Source organism: Nilaparvata lugens, chromosome 2 (genome assembly GCF_014356525.2).
Source record: "Nilaparvata lugens isolate BPH chromosome 2, ASM1435652v1, whole genome shotgun sequence".
NCBI lineage: Eukaryota > Metazoa > Arthropoda > Insecta > Hemiptera > Delphacidae > Nilaparvata > Nilaparvata lugens.
In genome coordinates this window covers 38,366,111-38,389,883 of record NC_052505.1, presented here as the reverse complement: position 1 = coordinate 38,389,883, position 23,773 = coordinate 38,366,111, and the positions used below count along the sequence as shown (strand labels likewise).

General features: G+C 37.4%; 2 protein-coding genes across 19 annotated transcripts in view; both read left to right on the top strand.

The window, feature by feature from the left end:
* Positions 1-19,207, top strand: part of LOC111047173 (protein Wnt-7b) — a 103,048-nt gene extending 83,841 nt beyond the window's left edge. Inside the window, exons 3-5 of the mRNA XM_039421182.1 lie at positions 5,696-5,994; positions 15,990-16,323; positions 17,639-19,207. Of these exons, the coding sequence (XP_039277116.1) occupies positions 5,696-5,994; positions 15,990-16,323; positions 17,639-17,790 (785 nt within the window). The 3' untranslated portion in view covers positions 17,791-19,207. The remainder of the gene's footprint in view (positions 1-5,695; positions 5,995-15,989; positions 16,324-17,638) is intronic.
* A 2,431-nt stretch (positions 19,208-21,638) lies between these two features.
* LOC111047183 (ELKS/Rab6-interacting/CAST family member 1) overlaps positions 21,639-23,773 on the top strand; it is a 125,108-nt gene continuing 122,973 nt past the window's right edge. For 5 of the 18 annotated variants that reach the window (XM_039421156.1, XM_039421157.1, XM_039421163.1 and 2 more), the window contains exon 1: positions 21,640-22,580. In XM_039421156.1, the coding sequence (XP_039277090.1) occupies positions 21,789-22,580 (792 nt within the window). In that variant the 5' untranslated portion in view covers positions 21,640-21,788. Of the gene's footprint in view, positions 22,581-23,773 lie in introns of all 18 variants that reach the window. The other 13 variants (XM_039421165.1, XM_039421169.1, XM_039421167.1 and 10 more) reach the window with 6 other exon arrangements.

Below are 23,773 nucleotides of genomic sequence, written 5' to 3'. Positions count from 1 at the left end.
TTTCTAGCACTTTGGACAATGCAGGTAAAATACTGATTGGTCTAAAATCCTCAACTTTATTGGGTGATGGAACTTTATTTAGAGGGCGAACCAGAGCAAGCCTCCAGTTTTCAGGGAAAATGCCTTCTTCAAGTGACTTGTTGAAAATGTATGTAATGGTTGGTAAAACAGCAAATAACATCTTCTTGATAAATTTAATAGGAATTTTGTCTACACCCGTAGCATTACTATGAATACGTTGAATTGCTCTGAAAGTGTCTTCTTCTGAGATTGGATGGAAATGAAATCGATCAGTGATTGGTAAATCTAAGTTTGTAACCTGCTCTTCAAGATCATCGATATGATTAGCAATGACAACTTCGTCGCGTTGGTTAGAGTGTGAAACTAAATGGTCATTTATATTATTCAATGGTAAGTCAATTTGTGGATTCGATTTCTGTTTGCCAAGCCCGAATTCTTTTATTCCCTGCCAAAGTGATTTAGAGTCTTGTCTATTGTTTGTCATAAACGAATTCAAGTACCTAATCTTTGAGTTCCGTAATTCCTGTTTAACCCTATTTCTAAGGCTTCTATACTCTATCAAACTGTCCAAGTCAAATGTCTTTTTAAATTTTCTATGTGCTTTGTCTCTACGTCCCATCATCTTAAGTATGTCTTCAGTCATCCACGGTACTCGTCGTTTTCTATTAATTCTCCTTGTCACATAAGGTGCATGTTTGTCATACAAAGTCAAAGTCCAATTCTCGAAAGTCTTGACCATGTCATCAACTGAGGGTAATGCTTCAATTTGATGCCATGGAGTCTGAGACACATCAGTCAGGAAGGCGGCTTCATCAAAGTTTTTGAAGTCTCTATAAGTGATAATTTTCTGTTCTGGCTTGGGTATCTTATGGGAAAGTACACAGTAGATCAAATCATGTCTAGAAATAGCTGGGACTGAGATTTGGCCTGCTTGAACAACCTCATTGGGATCACTAACAATGAGAAGGTCAATGAGTGTGTCTGATTCATTAGTATGATGAGTTGGATCGAGAGGTAAAATAGTCATGTTCAGGCATTGGAGAATTGTAGTCAGTTGAAAGTAGTCAAAGTTACGATTTGTCATGTTCAAGTCGGTGTTCATATCCCCCATAACTAGTATACGGTTATAACAAGGCATAATTGAAAGCAAGGCATTTTCGAAATCTGTGAAATGACCTATTTTTGGTGGGCGATAACAGATACCAACGAGTAATTTATCAGTACTAGATAAGGATAATTCAAGTAGCATAAACTCTGGTCTGGAACAATACTCTTGTTTAGATGTGATTAAAACTTTTGTTTTGATACCATCTTTCACATAAATTGCTACACCCCCACAAGCTCTATTTAATCTATCATTCCGGAAAGGATTATATCCAGGCAATGCAACAAAATTTGATGAAATACTAGGCTTCAAAAATGATTCGGAAATTCCGATTATATTGAAGTCCTGAAAACGGAAGATTGCTCTGAGTTCATCAATGTGGCAACTGAGGGATTGTACGTTAAGGTGAGCAGCCTTGAAAAGTTTTTTGAAAGAGTGGAGCTTATTTGCTAGAAACATACCTGCGTCATTATTACTATTATTGAAATAATCATACCTACTTGAGGGCGAGCGAGCTGACGTGTCAGTGAGGGGCATCATGGAAGCCTTGAGAGAGATGATTTGGAAGTGGTTATCTCCCTTTCAACAAGCTTTTGTCTATGAACCTCTGAAAATATATTGATATCCATTCATGAATTCATAAATATAATTCAAGTAAAAACAACAGGCATTCGCCCAAAACTGCATTACTTTAGTTCAAAATACACAGTATAGAGGTTCAGTTATGTAGAAAATAACGTAGCCCAACTTAATTGACACACAAATCTGAGTCCAAAATAATGTAAAATTAACTATTAATCTATTTAATATTAATATATTTATTGAATTGAGCAATAATACAATTGAAATAGAATGAACAGCTGAAAATATAGAATAAACAGCTAAAAATATAAAATAAATATTATAAAATCCGTAAGTTGACGTCACTGTATTGCTTCGTGCAGTATTTATCAGCTACTGGAGTGTACTCATACAACAACTTTGTAAATATCACAAAACATATTATTATTATATATTTTTATAATCAAAATTAATGACCGAGTGAAGTGAGGTCTGAGATTCAAGTCAACGGTTTTGCATTTATCTTTATGTTTCTATGTTTATATTTATTTTCCGCATTTATGGTGAAACGCTGTAGATTTTCATGAAATTTGACAGGTATGTTCCTTTTTGAACTTCGCGTCCACGTAACATAAGGTTTTTTGAAATTTTTCGTTTTAAGGATAACACAAAAAGGAAAAATAGTCTCCTTTGAATGTCAATATTACCGTAAGAATCAGACTTTAGAATTATTCATCATAAGTCGAGTGGATTATAAATTGCATGCAATGACGCCTGCAATTTATATCTCAATGTAATTTGGTAAAAAATCAGCTGTCGTGTGGATTATTAATTACAAGCGATGAGACATGCAATTGATAACTCGAAGTAGCATATTATTTTCTCCCGACTTTTCTCTGCTTTCAACTCGGTAAGCTTTTGATGATAGTAGCATAGTTGTTTACAACAAATTATTGTCGATACAACAACCCAAACAGCCATTAGTTGTTTACACACCGATATGCCGTCAAGCACTGCCGTTAATGATTTGGAAATTATTCAAAAAAAGTTATTGGGGTATCTTTATTTCAAAAAGTATAATACATTTTGTCCAATATTTTTTCTACTGAAACTCCGAGGTCATCATTCAAAGTCCAAGAATTAAAAACCAGGAGATCCATTGGAGCATTAATGTTATTATATTAAATTCTAAATAATATATATTTATGTCAGATCTCATCAATTTGTAAAATTTCCATGTTTCATGCAATAGACAAATACAATATGCTATTTCAAATACTGTTTGTCAGAACCGCTCACCATTTCAATTCCTACCTAAATATAACAATAGACTAAACCCATTCCTTGACCCCCAATTCTATGAACGCTACAATACATTAGAAAATCTTGTGAAAAATTATGCTGTTCAATAATTGATGATTAAATTATTATTTTTGAGCTCTACTAACTCTTTATTTTTTCAATATTGTTTCTTCTTTTTTAGTATATACATATTTTTCATACCCCTTCACTAACTTTCATGAATCCAACTCAAATATTGTTTTCTTCTAATCTTTATTAGTTATACTGAATCGTTGTGAATATTTAATGAATTGCGATATCATTTTCTTTTTAATTGTAAAGTTATAATAACTTTACACCGACACCGACACGTCTATTGTTATATTAGAGGTCTACTGTTCACAGAACTACTAGTTATCAAATGCATGATATTACACTTGTGTATGCTACTACAATGCTATTGCTTAGTTTTCGTCAGCAATATTTCCAACATAGAACACATTCGTTCATAAATGTTCATAATTTGTTCATACTTCTTTACATAATATATTATTGATATGAGGTAGAATGCTTTGTTAGATTGTCTATTGAATTTTGACAAAAAATGAAAATCAATTCCTCTCTACACTATAATAATGGATGAGGAAAGCAGACCATCTTCATGGTTGGAATAGGAAAATAGGAGAATACTGACTGCCTTTGGAATGAAGAAACTTTCACAAATCATAGAGTGATTTGAGTTCTCAAAAATAAAGCATGCTTGCCTTCCAGACAGCATTTCCATTTTTTAGGGAGCCGAAAAGCTTTTCTATTGGATACAGGCTCTTTGAAACAGGATCGATGAATCCGATAAGTGAACTTAACTTGAGTAGAGCGCTTAGGGATTAGGCTTTCCCTTATCAGCAATGGCGATGGCACCCGAAGTGATTATCCCTGGAATTGGATACTAATGAGAGTTCTCCTCTAAATTCTTCCTCTCAGTCGAATTTTGTACTTTACATGATAAAACAACAGATAAAACAACTGCTACGGTCTCAAGTTACACGAACTCTGAAAGGATTCGTATAAATTTCTAGTCCACTAATGACTTGATCCGGACCATCAGTTAGTTCAGCTACAATCTTCATTCAGACTTTTAGTAGATCACTTTCCTTCTAGAAAAGCAGTTTCGTTAGTTGATTAGGGTTCAATATTTTATGAAATTGGGCATAAAACAGAATTTCATGAATGAATAATATTTTTCACCTAAAATTATTATCACTATAATCAGTTATGTAGTTCCATGTTCGAGAGCCTTGAATCATTTCTACTGGAAGATAATAATTCTCATCCTCCAGATCTAGAATCTATAGGGAATGGAACTTGAACAATTATGATGGGAGAAAAAATACTTGTATGATGGTCATTCTATTCTGTTGGAGAGCAAACCTCTAAGGTATGAACCACTTTTATTGCGTTCCTGTCCATTGAAGAGTAGGAAATGCTATGATGAAATATCATGGAACAGCATCATGAATGGATTCAGCTAGTCTTGGAGTAATCATTGGAAAATCAAAAGGTGATTCACTTATTATGAACTTTGATACAATTTGTATGCCAGTGAGCTCTCTTTTTTATTTTTTTCAATTCTATCATAGTTCTGATTTTTATTGTTACTTTTTTGCTAATTGAAATTCTTAGCATGTTCTTAGTAGGGGAGGCATGAATATGTTGCTTCCAAATTGATTGAATATTCCAACTTCTACGATTCTGACGTTTTGTATGTGTTTCATTTCGTGTTTCCATGCTCAACTAATCTCCATGATATTTATAGATTACCCTCCTACTGCTTTTCCATCTCTTTCCCTTCTTCTTCTTCTTCTCTCACTACTCCATCTACAATTTACTGCTGATACTACTGCAACCACTACTTCTACTACTACTAGTACTACTACTATCATTACCAATATTACCTCTTCTGCACCTCATTCATTTCCTGACTCTTTTACTTCTCCTCCTTCTCCTGTTCCTCATACTCTTCCATCCATTCATAATCCTCTCCTCCCCTCCCCTCCGCCCCACCTCATCATACACCATCACCTTCTCCTTCTTATTCATCCCCTTTTTTCACAATTTTCTCCCTTCCCCACCACCACCATCTCCCTCTTCTCCTACTTCACCTCCTCGTCATACTTCTCCTCTCCATCCCCTTCTTCATACACTGCCTTCTCATTTTCGTATTCCTCTTCCTTTTCCACTATCTTTACCTTCTCTTCCTTCTACAGTACTTCAATTCCATCATCCCCAACACAGCTTCGTCCTTCCTGAAACCAAAGACTATTTTTGTCCTTCCTGTGGTAACTCATCTTGACCTTCAATTCACCCTTTCGCTTTTATTATCATCTATTATAGCATTACTGTAAAACCTTCATTTCCTAATCATATTTATTTCCTTATCACCATATCACCTCATAAGAAGGTCCCTTTAATTTTTCTTGACCTTAACTTTGCTTCGTCTTCAAATAAACTGTATCGGAAAATGAACATTCCAACGATAGTAGTGTATTAAATACACGAGAAGGCACCAAACCATCTAGTATGAGATACAAAGAACCTATTTGTACTACTACTTTGTTATCCTACCTTTGGAGTATCTGTGTTATAATTGAATCCAGCTGGAATAATGTGTGATTGCATGATTATTGAATAAATGAATGAGGAAATAGCGTTGATGTGTTGTGTGCGCAGGCAGCAGGGAAGCAGCGTTCACGTACGCGATGGCGAGCGCGGGAGTGACGTGGTTCGTGGCGGCAGCCTGCAGTCGCGGCAACATCTCGACGTGTGGCTGTGCGGGGGCGGAGGGGAGCGGCGACGGGACGGGGGCGGTGGCCGGAAGCGGCAGTGCGGCCACAAGGTGGAAGTGGGCCGGCTGCTCGGTCGATGCCGGCTACGGCATGCGGCTGGCAAGGCGATTCCTCGACGCACGCGAGATCGAAGGCGACGCTCGCAGCCTCATGAATCTGCACAACAATCGCGCTGGTCGCAAGGTGACGTCATACATCATAATTCACATAGCTAGTGAACTTATTCAGTAGTAGCTAGTAATTTATTATTCAAGTCTCATGAGTACAGCTATTTTCATGAATTTGCAATACTTTTTTTGCGAAAACGGACCAAGGCTCCGGACACTTAGTAAATCCAATAAATCATTAAATTCATGTTCAATCTACGTAGATTTGTTAAAGTACAATATCAATATACAACAATATCCATATTTCTATTTTCATATTTATATTCGATCAGTAGGTCTAATGAGAGATTAAGATGTGATAAGAGTCCTAGAAGTCGCCTGAGCGCCTTCAAGTTATATTCTACTTTGAATATTAACTGGCATTCAGAATGTTGGTAAATTCATTTTTCAAGTCTCATAATTAATGCTATTCTTATGAATTTGTGATGCTTTTTGGTGTGAACGGACTAAGGTCGGTTTCTGAGAAATTTTGAGTTTTCAAGTAAATTTTGTATTAATGAGAATTTACATTATCTAGAGCCAATCGGAGATAAACCATAACTTAGCACTCGTTTCGCTCGTTTTCTCTGGAAACATTTATTCATATCTAAAAACATTTTTACTATGATTTTTTGAAGTTGACTTCCGCATTACAGCTGTGCTCCATGGATAGAATCCATGCATATTTCCATATCAGAATTTCCAGCAGGGAATCAATATTGATATTCCACATTACTTTCAACTGAAACGCTGCAATCATGATACAGTGCACAATATATTACAATGTACCAACATAATGAATCCAATCAATCAAGTTAGAATGATCAAATTTCCATTAGACAATACAACTGACATTCAATTACTGTACAGCAACACTACCTCCGTAAACAAAGCTATAGTGCAATCTGGTGACGTCAGCACAGGTAGGGCTACTCACCAACTCCTACACCAATAAAAACACTAGCTTTTAGATCAGCTGAAATCAAAAAATTGTTATTGGTGCAGGAGGTGGTAAGTAGTCCTACCTGTGCTGACGTCACCAGATTGCACTATAGCTTTGTTTACGGAGGTAGTGACTGCAATGTTGAAAATTAATGAGAGATTATATTCATCGAATATTGATAGAGGAGGAATCCTACATCAGATTGTGTACTCAGTTTTGGGTTATGAATGATTTTCCGAAGTTCACTAGAACGGCAAATGAAACCTTTGAATTCAACATTGAAGTTATTAGTGTGAATGAGGATGAGAAGCTTTTTAAAAACTCCAATAATAGTTATGATATGAAGATTTTAAGTGGAAATATGTGAAATCTCTTTGAATATGATATTATAGTTACCCAAACAAGCAATACTACCACATTATCTAAGATCTTTCTGATTATGATTGGATAGGTCACACCTAATAATAATATTACAGATAGTCACATCATAATTTCCATGGGATAACCGTGAATAGAAGCTATTTAGAGTAATCAATATCCTCATCAACATTATTAGGGATTTCTAATGAAATCTAATTTAATAATATTCAATATTGATAAGATATTATCATTTGATATCGATCTGTCAATAAATGCAATCGTTGATATCAACCTGGAATGAAAATGAATAGCAAATCGAGCGAGTAGAGGGCATGGAATGGAGTTATCAGAGCATTGCATTGGTCATGAATAAGTTAGCATCAGCCAAGGGCGGCCGTTCAATAGCATTGATCCAATTCCAACCTCCAGCGAAATTCATTCCTAGTAAAGTGGATGCCAAGGTATATTACTCTTTAGCAAGCATATGCCTTAGATTTTTGGTAAGAGACAATAGTAAATGAATACTTTTCAGGTTTTTAACTTGACTTTTTCTCTAGAGTGCAGACTCTGAAGCATAAAAGGTGTGTTCTGAGAGATACAAAATGTCTTCAATTCTTGAGTTGGGGGAAAATGGCTTTAGGAGACTGAATGTTGAAAACTGGTAACGTTGAAAAAATATACAGCAGAATTATGGATGCATGTAACTAGAAAAGTTTAGAATGAATGGTTGGATGGGAAATTCAAACCCTACACTAGGGCCGGTTAAAATCTCAAATATCGATTCTCTGCATTTTTATTAGTGTGAAGTTTGAATCAAGAACTTTCTCTACCCCTCTTTTCATTATCAAGCAAAATTACAATAATTCAAAATTGATGTCTATTTTGAATTGCTTAGAATGCTGATTTGTGCTAACGCACATACTATTCTCCAATTATGTACTTAATATTGATTCTATGAATTTACTTATAGTGTTACACTCAAACTTGAAATACATTTCCGAATTTCCGATAATTATATCACTCATTTGAATCACTTTTGTCGATTGTCGATTGTCGATTACTTTTCATCGCGTACCATATCCAAAACATTATCCTATACAGAGTGCAACTTTCCACGGAATAGGGCTTTTCATACAATATTAATGTAAAGAAGATCAAAAATAATAACAACGTGATTCTAGACCAAACTTTGTATACCATCATCATCAATTAAGTTAAAATATATCATCCAATTAAGTACCGATTCGCAGTCAGTGATTTCCACAGTTGGTATTCTAAAACACAGGAGTATTATTCAAATAACCGTGTGCCGTTGGCTACAATCATGATCCCATTTCGATACGCTCAATAACCAAAAATTCAATTTCCACTACATTTTTCTTTTGATAGGGTGCACTGGACCCGAGTATCGAGCTGCTGCAATTGTTTGTGTGCCAGTATTGGCCAAGCCGATTGTGAATTACTCTTTCGGGAGCACTTGACCGATGAAAAAGTGCCCTATTCACTATTAGCGGCAGCGTTCTATATTGCTGTGGTCTCTCCGGCCCTGGGCTGGCTTCAGCCTTCAGCCGACTCCAATAATTCAAAAGTTTGACAAGGATGCTTGAAACTTTGCCGTTCATTTATCACAGGGAAACTCAGAAAACTATTCGCCACGCAACTTTCTATTCATCTTTTGAAATTCTCATCGTTGCTGCGTCTACTCACATAGCTCTACTTTTTCCATCGACGAAACGAGGCTTTTTGTTGCATATCACTCTCATGTTCATAGCGTGATGTCTATGTGATGTTATGTCTATGTGAAAGATAAGTCAATATGATTACTGAACTTTCTTGAATTTTCAACAAATTCAAGGCAAGTGAATTGATCAGTAGCTATAGTCAGAATTCAACTGGGGACTAGAGTTTAGCCAATCCTTTGTCAAGGATTTATATGTATGTCCCACATCCATAACAATATGAGCAAACTATAGAGCCATCAACTAATTAAATGCTGAGGATGAGAACTATTTTTCATTGTCAACCACTCACTCATCATCGCTATCAGTAATCATTGAAGATCTATGTAAAAAAGCCTGCACCAAAGACTCAGAATTGACTTTTAAAGAATATTAATTTGATCCATATATTTCAAATTTTATGAAAAACATGATTTGCGAAAATTATGAATGCTGCCTACAAATATCATTGATATTACACAAGACAAGCTTGTCAAATATGTTTCATTCCTGTAGATCTAATCTGTTTCAGACTTCCCATACAGCATATTTGATAGCTAGAGAAACATGAATAACACTGATGAAAATCTCATTCTTTCTTTTTTCAAATACGTGGACACAGTAGTACTCTTGATTCGTATCTCTTCTTGATTGACACTCTGACAACTACTACCAATTGACGCATTGTCATGTTACTCTCAGTTTCCATACACCTACTTTGTGATAATCAGTGAATTGCCAATTGGATACTATTGTACTCAAGGAGGGTTTGTTATTTTGATCCACAGATCTATCATTCAGTGCACAATGATTTCGTGACTGCGGACTTTTCTTGTTTGAGGCTGAGAAGTTTCTCTCGATTGGATCTTCAACCCACTTTCAAGCTCATCAATTCGTTTTAAGAAAACATCGACATTGAAAATACAACTAACCTCTCTAAGAATAGACTTATCAATTTCCGCTTCTATTATTTCTCCTCTTTTTATTTTTGTTGTTTCCCCAAACCCTCATCTAATTGTTCTCTTATTTAGCGGTTACTTGCTAGTGTTACATAAATAAACCAACTTGACCTGTTTGTCCATCCATCTTAAATCTTTCCTATCACACAGGCACAAGTCTAAAGCTCATGTGGACCTATCAAAATTGAATTTTACCACTTCTCCACCACAAAATTCAAATTCAATGTTTTGAAAGTTACCATTATTACAATGATGTTCATGGAATTCGATTAGAATTAAAGTTTCATGGAGTTTAGTTGAAGAATAATCAATTACATTGTATTATTTCTAATAAAATTGATTGATTTATCGAAATAAACTTTATTTTATGATATTAAAAAACTGCTTATATTCAGGAATAAGCCACAAACTTAAATACTACAACCGATAATAATTATTATAAGTAGGGTTTAAATCAGCTTCTTTATCGATTGTCACTGGTGTGAAACCGATTCGATGAAATTTCGAGTGATTTCACTCACTAACATTGAAGCTGAAGAAGAGATGAATCTTTTCAACATTCATCAATTATCGTTAGTTTGTCCGTGATCTCCGGCAGGAGCCGACTTGCTTCCATTGTGCTGTGCTCCATAGTGACACAATTAGTTTTGTCCAATTATTTTCAGATCGAATGAAAGTTGCCTTTCAGTTGACAACTGCTGCGTTGTCCATTGCTGATCTTTGATCGATCAAGAGAGATAGCACGAAAATAAGTGGATGAACAAGAAGCAGAGGAAGAAGAAGAAGAAGAAGAAGAAGAAGAGAAGAAGAAGAAGAAGAAGAAGAAGAAGAAGAAACAAAGAAAAAGAAGAAGAAGAAAATTGAGAATGAAGGAACAATGAGAAGGAAGAGTGGGTGGAAAGCAACACTGGAGAAGACACTGATGATAGATCTCTACGATCAGCTGACATTTTTCGCCAACCTTTATCACGATTCAATCGTTGGCGATCACTTATCGCACAGTCGGTGGGAGAATCAGACAAGAATTTGCAATAAATTGCTTTTAATTGAGATGAGGTTCGGTACAATTAAGGAATGGAAATCGCTTATCAAGTCGCAAGGGATCTACATCTCCTGGAAATGCAATGTTAGTTTGAGTTATATTTCTTTTGAATTTTGATAATGGGTATTTAGCATACATAGGGAGAAAATATAGCATATTAAAGTATCAGTCTCCACTCTAGCGGTTTTTATAGAAGGCCACACATCTTTCAAATTCAACAAAGTGACATTAACGATCTCCTGTAGAATAGTATTAATAAAATTTTTATTGATGCAGGCAGTGCTTGATCTTACTGTCAATACTTCATTTCCTTAACATTCAAATCCTTACCCTGATAACTTCCATCACTTTGTTTGCAAAATTATGGAAATAACAGTAGATATCTAAAGATATCTTTTTAAAAAGATCTATTTACAAATATAGATAATCAATAAGCCTTGAATTCCATTAACCATTGTTTGAATTCATAGATAGCCTACAGTTCTATTGAATTCTTGTATATAGACTCCATTCTTTCAAATTTAATCCAGACTGGACTATATGAATTGCTTGGTGTAGAAGAAATTGGCGATGGGAAGTGGAATGAAGGGTTTTTTCCAGTCTTTGGAGAGCAAATTTCTTCTCTATTGAAATTCCCTTTTTAACTTTTATATAAGTCGTTTTGGAATGGAACTACCGGAATTACCAGTGATTTATCTAAAACTCTACAAGTGTATGATAATGGTTATAATCATTTCAATACTTACGGCCTACGAACGTATGAAAATAAATTAATTACTGAATATGCTCGGATGCATTGAGAATTTTTCCATATAACTGAAGAATATGGTATACATTGGTTTAGATCCTTGTGGTAAACCCAAAAATACTTACAGATAATATTAATTTTTTTCATGAATGATTTCTTGATTACATATACAATTTTTGAATTTCTACATAACACATTTTTCTCATTAATTTCAACTTATGGTTCCATATACGGTAAGTCATATCAAATAGGTACCGTCTCTGAGTATAGCTCCAGAGCTCTTATCATGAGAGCACTATTACTCATTCATTGCACCCGACATTCATAACACAACTGGGAATTCCCATTAGTTTTATGCAACATACATCGCTGCTAGAAACTAGTTAGTGCTGCTCTGACAAACTTGAATATGAAATGCGTCCGTTGCTTCTTTATCGCACTGCAATATCTCCATACTCCATATTATCCCATTGGCATTTGTTGCTCTGCTCATTCCCTATTCCTTATTCACTCGTTGTTTTGTCGTCCGCTCAATAATTTTATACTTGCTTACTTCTGCCGCGTAGAAATTGCAATAAGCAACTCTCAACAGATCCCCATCTCCGAGCCAGAACCGCTGTAACCTACTTCAGAAAAATATGAAAATCCTATTTTCATCAGTTACTGTGCACTTGATGCTATTGAATTTCATGAAACGTGTATGGTGCGTCCTGATTTCTGAACGAAGTTATAATCTTTGTACTCGAAATCGAATTTGATGTCTGAGATACTCAAAGCTATCGACATTGCAGAACAGCTCTCGTATTCTAGATTCCTGGTCCTTGCGAATAGAAGTTTTCTAGTGTCGTGAATAGAATGGGAACGTGGAATTACACTTACGGTAACGTCTCTGGAGGAAGAAGTCACTCTACAAAAAAGAGAAGAGTTCTTCTTCTTTGAAGGAAGAGCTTCTAGGGAGTCGTTATTATTGTTCAATAAAAAAATTTAAACAAAACAGAAACACTCTAGCACATCATAAATGACATGCCTCATCATCATCATCATCATCATCATGCATCATCTTAGCATAGAATAGCTCGGAAAACACTCATCTTCTCATATCATCTCCAATCACACTACCACAACATTACTTCTCCAAGAACAAAGTTTATATAATGATATACAATAATCAATATTTCAAATTTCCAGTCAATTTGAAAGTTTTTTGACAAATCATTATTCCTCCTCTATCTCAAGTTGATTACACCAAGCTTCTTGATTTTGTTGTATCCCATTACATTTAATTCGCTGAAACCTTACTCGTATGTTGATAAAGCCAAACATTTTCGGAAGAAATCTCATTTTGAATGCAATATTTTTTCAATATCGTACTGTTAACTTAAAAAATGAACAACGATTCAGTTGATGTTTATCAGCTCGGAGAAGAAACATTCTTCAGCAGTTAGCTGCAACTTGGTGAATATAGTGAATTGCGATTGTGATGTTGATCAGTTGGCTTCATTTGATGCAAGCACTGAGGTGACACAACAGACACTGATCATGGGATTAGATTCTCTGCTGGTGGCACTTATCTTGTCCACGATAATGCACAGGATAGAGCTTCATCCCTTATAAGTTGCTCTGCTGGGATTTCAGTGGTCAGCAGTCGACCCGATGTTACTAAATGCTCGTTTATGAGTCAATAGAGTGGAGTAGGCCTATCCACATGCAAGCTGCTGGACAATGGAGCCAGTTTGTGTCAGAACACAATAGGATGCCAGAGACAAACTGGCATCACATAACACAGTGCTGACATTCATTCTAGTGGCATGATTGATAACAGTTCACTGAAAAGGCTGCCTATTCGGGTGTTGTAGCTGTCTTTGAAGAACACCATTGAATCTGTCTTTCAAGATTGAGAGTATTCCATGATTAAATACAGCGCTTATTTCTAAGTCCTGATTTGAGAGGTTTCATAATTTTCATATACTGTCAGTTATTATTTGTCTTCGTAAAATGTCAAGTAGCTTTCAACATCTAGTGTCTAGGCAGTTCATTTTTTGGTAGCTTTCATATTGTAAGGGAATTCATTGTAATTCTGTGGATGCTGTGGTCATTGAGTATATTCACAAACATGCTGCATTTGTAAATTAAAAGGAGTTTTACTCGATAAGTTGATCGCAAATGGGAGAATTGAGCTATCATGAGTCAATATATAATATAAGCTTATGTTTTATGGGCCAGCATGTGGAAGCGTCAGAAGTGACTTGTCATAATTTAAAAAATATCAAACAGAAATTACATCAAAGATGTACATTGAAGGACAGTATGCTATAATACGCAGTATTACTGCATATTTTGGAATGGCCTCTATGGGTCAATTCTCTGTAATACTCCTTCGATCCATTTAAGCCCCACATCACTTGCCGCATGCACCTCCTGCAATCCTCACTCACATGGGAACAGAGGGCAGTTTGAAACCAAGTGCTCCATTGTCTGTATCTCGCCACATTCACAGTATGGGTCAGGTGTAAAGCCCCATAAGGCAAGAGACTGGGCGCATCTTCCAGTAGATGTCCGGAACCTGTTCAAACAGCACCACTGCCGGCGGCCAAGCAGTGTCCCTGGCACCTCACCGTTTGGATCCTCAATTAGATGTTTATACTTCACTGATGAGGAGGACCATCTTGCCTTCCAAATTGTTCCAATATCCTGACCATTCTGATCATCTAATCTCAGATACCTCCTAGATTGTAGCCGTCTTGATGGTGCATTATTTAGCTCCTTAGCTATTGGCAACTCATTCCTTGAGACAACCCTGTTAACAAGTTGTCTTGTCTTATTCAATCTGCGGAGGTCTGGTGGCAGGACATTACAAAGCACAGGTAGCCAGTTGGTCTCTGTTGGTCTTATTGTGCCACTGATTTCCTCATGGATTCATTTAGCTGCACATCGATCTTTCCCACATGTGCACTATGTGCCCACACAGGTGAGCAGTATTCAGCCACACTGTACACCAAGGCAAGACTGGATGTTCGCAGCGTTCCCACATTGCAACCCCAGGTTGTGCCAGCCAGTTTGCTTATAATATTGTTTCTGGTCTTTAACTTGTCTCTTACTCCCTCCAAGTGATGGCGGTAAGTTAGAGACCTATCAAGTCGCAAACCTAGGTATCGAGGGGCTTCCTGATGTGACAGTCTCTCTCCACAGAAAACAACATTAAGCCTTTTTCCTGCATCCCGATTACTGAGATGAAAAGCTGTTGTGACTGTCTTGGTTGGATTGGGTGGTTTCAGGTGCCATGCCTTGAAGTATTCTGCCAAATTTTCTAGATCTCTGTTGAGCATAGTTTCCAATACCTCAAATGAGGAGTCTTGTGCCACCAAGCCAATATCATCGGCATACACAAATTTTTGTGCTCCTGTGGTAGGGAGATCGGCGGTATACACATTAAAGAGCATCGGAGATAGCACGGAGCCCTGAGGTAGTCCATTCTGTATTCTCCTCACAGAGCTTTCCATACCACCATGTGCCACCCTCAGCGTTCTATTCGATAGCAGGGATCGTATGAGATTGACAGTTGCTCTACTATGAGTCAAAGCATAAAAAACAAATAATATTTGAAAAACTTTTGTCTTGTTATTCAAATTTAAATAATTTATATGCCATAAAAATGTCATACAAATGTATAAAATAGATATTCTAATCAAATAAATAAATATTTGTTATGCTTATGCTAATAAAATTGGGTGCTGGACACATATTTTTGTAGAGGCTCAAACGGTCAAACGTCATTTTAGTCTATATTGTGTGCGATGTTCATTATGGAAAAGAGATGCCCATTATCTTAACTGACAATGTCTTTTTTTCAGTGTGATTAGTATGCATGTGAAATTCACATCAAAGTATCTACATTTACAGTATTCAAACTATTGATTCACTAGAATGAAATTCTTGGGCCTTTTCCAAGAAAAATTGGTCGTCTCATAGTACAGAAGTAAATGACTTTTTAGTCAGTTTGAAAATTTAGTAAGCTACTTTTCATACAAGAATTATGCTATTAGTTTATTTCCTTATCATTTTATTATGACACTTGTATGATAGCCATAATATGCCGTGTCTACAAAATTAGAAGTTACCGTATTCCATGATCAAAGGATAGAATTGTATGAGTAGATTTGATTTTGAGTAGAAAATTATTGAAACATTTGAAATATATGGGTTTTTTGAGTTTGAGATCTACTGCAACAAAACCACGGAAACTTATTATTTTGTCTGTTTAGTTGGTGAAATGGAGCCTAAAGAGCGAGTGCAAGTGCCACGGGGTGTCGGGTAGCTGCACGATGAAGACGTGCTGGCAGACGCTGCCGGCGTTCCGGCAAGTGGGCGACCTGCTGATGCACAAGTACTGGCGCGCACGCAGCGTGGCAGCCGTCGCCCAGGGCGGCGTGGCAAAGGGTGGACTGCGGCTGGCCCTGCGTCGTGCCAAGGGCGGCTTCGTGGAGCCTCGCCGCTCCGACCTCGTCTACCTGCACGCGTCGCCCAACTACTGTGACAGCAACCCCGCTGTCGGCTCGCTCGGCACTGTAGGCCGCTCCTGTAATCGCACATCCACAGGTTTGTCCTGCAACATGAATGGTTTAGTACACTAGTAGATCAGTTAAAACAGCTACTGTATTTCCTAATAAAGATTTTGAAAAAAAAAACTTTAAAATATCTTGAAAGCCGAAACTGGTTGTGTTTTAAATTAAATTTCTTGAAAAAAGGGTAATATAAAATAATTAATTACCAATTAACTACAGTATATACACTATAAAATATATAAAATATCACTCTCAGTGTAAGTCATGATAAGAGTGGAAAGTACAGCCTCAAAGTAATATCAATGTGAAAATGAAAACAATCTTCATTAGGACTTTTCAGTCCTCTCTGCCTCTCAACAAAGATATCAATACTGGATATTAATTTATTATTTCTTTCTTTATTATGGATATTAATTGATTCTGGATATTGCATTAATCCAGAAACGATATAGCGTTTATTGACAGAGAGATCATTTCGGATTCATATTCTGGATTGATGAGCTAACAACACTGACTGACAATGCGAGTCAAATTTAAATTTTTTATTCCTCTTTGAATCCACAATATTAGTTGAATTAGTCCTGATTAGTGTTTTATTTGCAACCAGCAATATTTTCAACCAGTGACCAGTAATGGGCAATGGATTGTTCTCGAATGATCAATAGAAATTGATTCTATTTATCTATTCGCTTGTCGGCCGGAGTGTTGTATTAGACTGAGGTTTGTTTCTTGAGCCTGCTGCGATTTGCCTGGTCGTGGGTCCGAATTCCGCCGGTAGGCATGTCCTTTGCTTAATCGCACAAACATTATATTCATCCAATACCACGTACAAGCAAAAGGCTTATGGGCATCATCTGCAATCGAAAATACCTTATCTGTATTTTCACTTAAAATTGATTTTTCTTTCAAAAATTCATATTTTAATTCTCATTGAAACTCTCAGTAAGATTTCCATTGTGGTCTTGATTCTCTACTGTAAACTCTGGCTTCATTCTCTCCACTATCAATGTGATCTCATATGATGAGGAAGAAAGTTATTGGGTCTCTACTAAGATGCACGCTCATTTCTTCCACAAATCATGCGTTTTCTCAAGAAGGAGCGACAAATTATTATAGTTGCACTTTTCCAATTGTTTATCATTTTACAGCTGTAGAGCTGTGCATCTGACTATTGAATGAATCCGATAATCGAAAATAGGATGCTGCATTTTAATAATTAATAATTCGTTATACATTCATAAAACCATCCATGTGACCAGGGTCACATGAAATGTTCAATAATAGGAAGTGGTGGTCCTCTCATTAGAAGCAATCAATGGATAATTGAAATGCGATTATCGATGTTGCAGGAACGGACGGATGCGATTTGCTGTGCTGTGGCAGAGGATACAACACTCATCAATACACAAGGACTTGGCAGTGCAATTGCAAATTCCACTGGTGTTGTTATGTGAGATGTGAAACGTGTAGTGAAAAAAGTGAACAGTATACTTGCAAATAATTTTCGTGGTTTTTGAAACCTGAAACTGAAATCCTACTAGAACAGTATTTATTTATAAGTGTGTGACATATTTTTGACTAACTTTCTAGACAATACTTTAGATAACTTATTTTAGAATTGAGACACTTTGTTTACCAATTGTTAGTATGTGTGTATAAATGGGTACTGTGTCAGCACTTACTTGGAAATATATCATATATATGAATGTATTCACTTTACAACTATTCCAATGGATAAAGGCTCAAGAATTTCTTGGAATCAATATCGTTCTCTGAAGGTGCGAACAGAACGAATGAGTCTCGGTTTTGATCGATACCACCAATCAGGTCCAGATCGATATGACTATATGACAGCACATAGCGAGGAGGTGACCAACGGGATCACGATACGTGTGAAAGTACGACTTAACAGTTCACAATTGACCAATAAAATGCTTGAAGCCGTAGCGCAGTGCGCCGGGCTTTAAAAGAACACATCGATGGCAGCTCACATTAATCCAATATCCAGTTAAATCATCTTGTAAATCAAAAACGTCTAGGATATCATCGTTATGAACGCCAATCGAGACTGTTCATACCCATGCTTTACAAGTGTCGATCGTGATTCTAGACTCACACTGAAAGCTGAATATTTACCTGACCGTTCTGTTCGTACCCTAACATTAATACAACTTGAATAATATAAGAAAATGATGAGAATACAAGAGTAAGCTTAATTTTAACTCGTACCTTTTTCATGAAAGCTGATATTCCAAATCAATAATTTTATAACATCTTAGCGCTAATAGATAACCACTACTAGTCTCCACTATGGGAATATATTATTTAATGAATGATTGATTCATTATTCTCAATCATTCCATTTCATGGCCATAATATCCCGATTAATACACATTGTTTAGTATTAAAACCATACAAAGTAGCCCAATAATTCAATTCTCAGAAATAAAACATTGTATTATTGATCCATGACATCTATTACAGTATTATTATGAATCATTTGTTAAGTGCGTATTAAGTATGGAAGAAAGTAATATCTGTACATTTTTGTGTTCTCTGATTTATATTAATTGAATAAATACTAGGTTGCACAATTTCGAAACTATGTTTCTATTATTTGAAATAATATTTTAAATCATTCTTACTTAGTTTCATCAATCAATCTATAAACTTTATAATCCATTTCTAAGATTTGATTCCAATAGAAAGATCATTCTCACATAATATAGAAAATGATAATGAATTTTCACGAGAGGATTCTTCGATTTGTAAATCAACATAATATTACTTCACAAATTATATAACGTATCGTATTCTTGTAGAAAATCGTATGCTTCTATTTGAAGTGCGACCATCAAATTACTGACCTCAAAGAAATGTATTTATGTAAAGATTAAAAAATTGTACTCGAAGAAAATGATATTTGAGGTATTATTTCCTCCACTATTAATTATTTATGAGATAAACTTGTAGCAGATCATTCGATTCTTGTTATCTAGCTAATTAATATTGAAACGTTTAATGGGAAAAATCCTGGCCATTTCAATAGTAGAATATGTTAGTGGAAATAGAATTTGAATGTTAGATCATGTGAGGAGGGTTGTCTCCTCTTAATATTTCCCAATTATTCTTTCATCTAAGAAATCTGAGATTAAGAATAACTAGTATGGGTATAATGATGAAACAATAAGGGCGAAGCCTAAAAAAGCGTTTTTGTACTGGCAACGGACGAGTCTGCAGGGCAGGAAGCTCTCCGATTGGCTGATTATCAGCTGATTCCCGAACGCCAACCCAATAAGCTGATAATCAGCCAATTGGAGAGCTAACTGCAGTGTTGACTCGTCTGTGCCGCCAGTGCAAAAACGCGCTATGTGGCTTGGCCCTAAGAATGCGACATTCTTATATTGTCTTAATATTACTAGCAAAAAAAATCTTACTAAAATATTATGTCTTTGAACTTGCTCCCTCATATTCCAGCCATGTGAGTCAACAACATATTTTTTCAACTGAAATTAAAAATTCATTTGGGCAAATACATTTCTTATAATAATCGGAATATTATTGAAATATGATTGTTTTGAGTAGAGGAAGAGTAGCCACCCGGAGCACAGTTAACGTGACTCCTCTCGTCTAGTCAGTTTAATATTTATGAATTGGAAAAGTGAAAACCTCTTATAATATATACTATGTTCCAAGTATAATTGAAGTATGAGTAGAACTGAGCATTTAAATTTTATTATAAAATCCCATAAAGTGTCATTTTATCGTGTCATCTATATATATAAAAGCGAAATGGCACTCACTCACTGACTGACTGACTGACTGACTGACTCACTCACTCACTCACTCACTCGCATAACTAAAAATCTACCGGACCAAAAACGTTCAAATTTGGTAGGTATGTTCAGTTGGCCCTTTAGAGGCGCACTAAGAAATCTTTTGGCAATATTCCAACTCCAAGGGTTGTTTTTAAGGGTCTAAAGTTCGTCTTTTAGCATGTATATTCTTCTTCTCCCCATCTCTTAATTATAATTGAAATTCCCATATCATATGTTACTATAGAACTATAATCTAGATAGAGTACCTCTCCGAAACAGTTGTTAACTGGCAACTAAATTAATAAACTTTGTCAGGTTGGCATTAAGTTGAGTTGACTTTGTTAGGTTGGCACCAAGTTGAATATTTAAATGCATTTATCGCGGAAAAATTGATTGGGCACTGCTACTTCAATCCTGGGAATATTATATTACTAGCCGTCAGGCTCGCTTCGCTCGCCATATCCGTTTAGCCAGACGTTTAGTCTGGACCCCCGACTGGATTGTCCTAACATAATTAAAATGCAGGCGAGCGAAGCGAGCCTGCTAATCTCATTCTTGGACGATCCAGTCGGGGGTCCAGGGGGCGGAGCCCCCTGGCTAGACGGATATGGCGAGCGAAGCGAGCCTGACGGCTAGTAATATATATAGTACAGTACTTTTCTCAGCGGATTTGTGCGGCTCAACAGCAATGTATTGCAAGTTGCCTGCAGCTAAAATGAAGGCGTCCTCAATGAGAAAATCATTAATAAGTTTTTGTTCACCCTGAGATATTTGTGGGGTATTCAACAAGAAACCTATTATGGATAATCTATTCTCAATATTGCATGATAATTATTATTTTGATACTGGAATAATTATATCATAGAATAATATCGTAATTGCTGGATCAATCTGACCTTACTATTGCTATTAAATAAACAGATGATACCAATATTATTTTTATCTCATTAACAGTAAATACCGAAATACAAGATCAATATTATTGATAACAGTCACTCTTGTATCCAATATACAGTTGAAAATCTGAATATAAGTGGAAACCCTTCATCGATAAAATAAAATGCATCACAGTTTTCCATTACTGGTCTATTAAAGTTTGACGATCAACATGCTTGAAGTGACTGTACTTGACCTGGATAACCTCGTTCATTAGTCGTTGAGCACTCGGATATAAAACTAGCATCGATGCAGAGTGACATAATCGACAATGTCACGCTTTTAACATAAATTCAAATGAAGCATGATTTTATTGGAATACAACAAGGTAGAATAATCGTTGGGAGGTGGACCTACAGCAGCTGTCTGTTGGATCTTGTGTAGTCCAAAAATGTATGACTTTTATTGATATAGTCGCGTAGGGTAGTAGTGTGTATAATGGCAGGCAGTGGGCCAGTGACAGTGACAGTGTGGGTGGAGGGTCGAGGGGGCTGAGAAGGGGCGGAGAAGAGTTGGAGCGAGGCGATCGATTGTGTGTGAGTGTGGTGGGGCGGGTGGGTGTTGATGTCGGTGCTGCGGCCTGGTGGCCAGATAGAGAGCGACCTAGTTGGAGGGCCGCCGTCAACCGCGCTGCAGCCAAAGTGCGCCCAGTGAGCTGCAGTGAGGAGGAGAACGCGTCGCGGGAGGAGAGGGTGTGGAGGGAGGGGAGGATGAGAGAGGGGGTTATAGTGACAGTCGAAGGAGGATGTCGTCACGCGATCCGTACGGAGGCGGCCTAAGCGCCGTCGGCTCGGGGGGAACTCGCTCGCCAAGGAGCAGCAGGCGGCTGGGGGAGTTGCCCACCGTCGACCGCTCGCCGTCCAGGAACTATCCGGGAGCTGGCATAGGCGGCGGCGGTCGCGCCAGTCCGACGGGTGGCAGACGCCGCGGCACGTCGCCCGACCGTGGCGGTGCTGTCTACGGTCAGTCGATGAACTCGCCGTATTACGCGCGCGGCCCCGCCGACGACGAGGGGGCGGCCAGTCCGGGTGCGGTGGACGACCGACGCCACCACCGGTCGCGCAGTGCCAGTCGGCCGCCCCCTGGCTCAGCGTCGCACCCAGCCGCGTCGGTGCGCTACCAGTCGCTCGACCGAGCCGCAGTCGAGGAGCGCGACTTCCTATCTGCGCGTGACCGCAGCCTCGAACGCGCTGCCGCTCGCGAACGCTCCCTCGACCGTGGCGTCTATTTGGAGGATGAGTTGTACGGCGGACGATCCGCTCGCCAATCGCCCCGCGACCCCAACATCGGCGGGGGCGGCGGCGCTGGAGGCGGCTACCTGGGTGAACTGCAGCACCAGAACACCGACCTGCAGCGCGAACTGGCCAACCTGAAGAAGGAGCTTGAGCTCACCAACCAGAAGCTCGGCTCCAGCATGCACAGCATTAAGACCTTCTGGAGTCCTGAGCTGAAGAAGGAGCGTGCCCTCAGGAAGGAGGAGTCGGCCAAGTACAGTCTCATCAACGACCAACTCAAGCTTCTCAACTCTGAAAATCAGGTAGGCCTACTTCCATTTCATACTCCTGTCCATATGATGTACGATTATCTATTATCATATTACATAATAAAACTTGAGTTAACGTACAGCCTCCATTATGAGGTTATTATTTGTATCATAAGATAGTTGAGTCGTTCCACAAAGAAGGATCAATCTTCCCTTTGTGATCGATCGTTTAAATCGACTGATGTGAATCTGATACTATCATTGTATACTTCTTCCCATATGGTTAGCCTCCTACAATTCAAAATTAATCGGAATCGATTATGGTTTTTTGTAGCAATTTTAATAAGATAGTGACGTCATTACTGAAAATCACGTTATGTGACCTTGTAGCAGATACGAGTGAACTACACCGTAATAAAATTTAATACGGAAAATTTGAGAATTGATGGTGACGAAAAATTGTGGTTGGAGAAACATGCTGCAGAGTATAGCTCACTTTGAAGACAGTTAACATAATAACTCAGTAACAGGCTATACTCAAACAGAAGATTTTGAAGAGGAGAATTTAGTGTTTGAAGTGGTGACATCAATTTTTGGTGAGAGCTGTGTTAAGGTGTTAACATGAGGTGTTCACCTTGAAAGTTGGTAAAAGTCTATTAAAGCTTGGAATTTTATAGTCCGATCAAATTTTCAGAGATAGAGTGACAGGACAAAATTCAATTGATATCAGTCATAACAGATTATTAGCTGAGAAAATCATTATTGAAATACCCACTCCACTCCAATTCAATATTGATTTCTTCAAGCACTTCCCATAATATTTTATATTTTTTCTTCAAGCACTTCGTAAATCATAAGAATTTTCTTCATTTTGATGTTTAGATTTTTAGATGTTTATATATATATATATTAATTATATCTGTATGTGACCGGATCTCGAAAACGGCTCTAACGCTTCTCACGAAATTTGGAACAAAGTAGGTTTATGATATGAGAATTCGATTGCACTAGGTCTCAACACTGAGATAACTCGCTGAAGTACATTAAAAGGATAAATACGTCCTTGGAGAAACAGCTGGAAATTTTGTCGTCTGTCGATACCGTACCGGTAATGGAAGTGAGTGAACGAGTGCATGTGTGGGATCATTCAGCTGATCTCACGAGAAGAAAAATTCAGAAAGAAAAACTTAATATCGGGGACCGAGCTTCGCTCTGGAGTACAAAAGCATAAAAAAATCATTACGAAA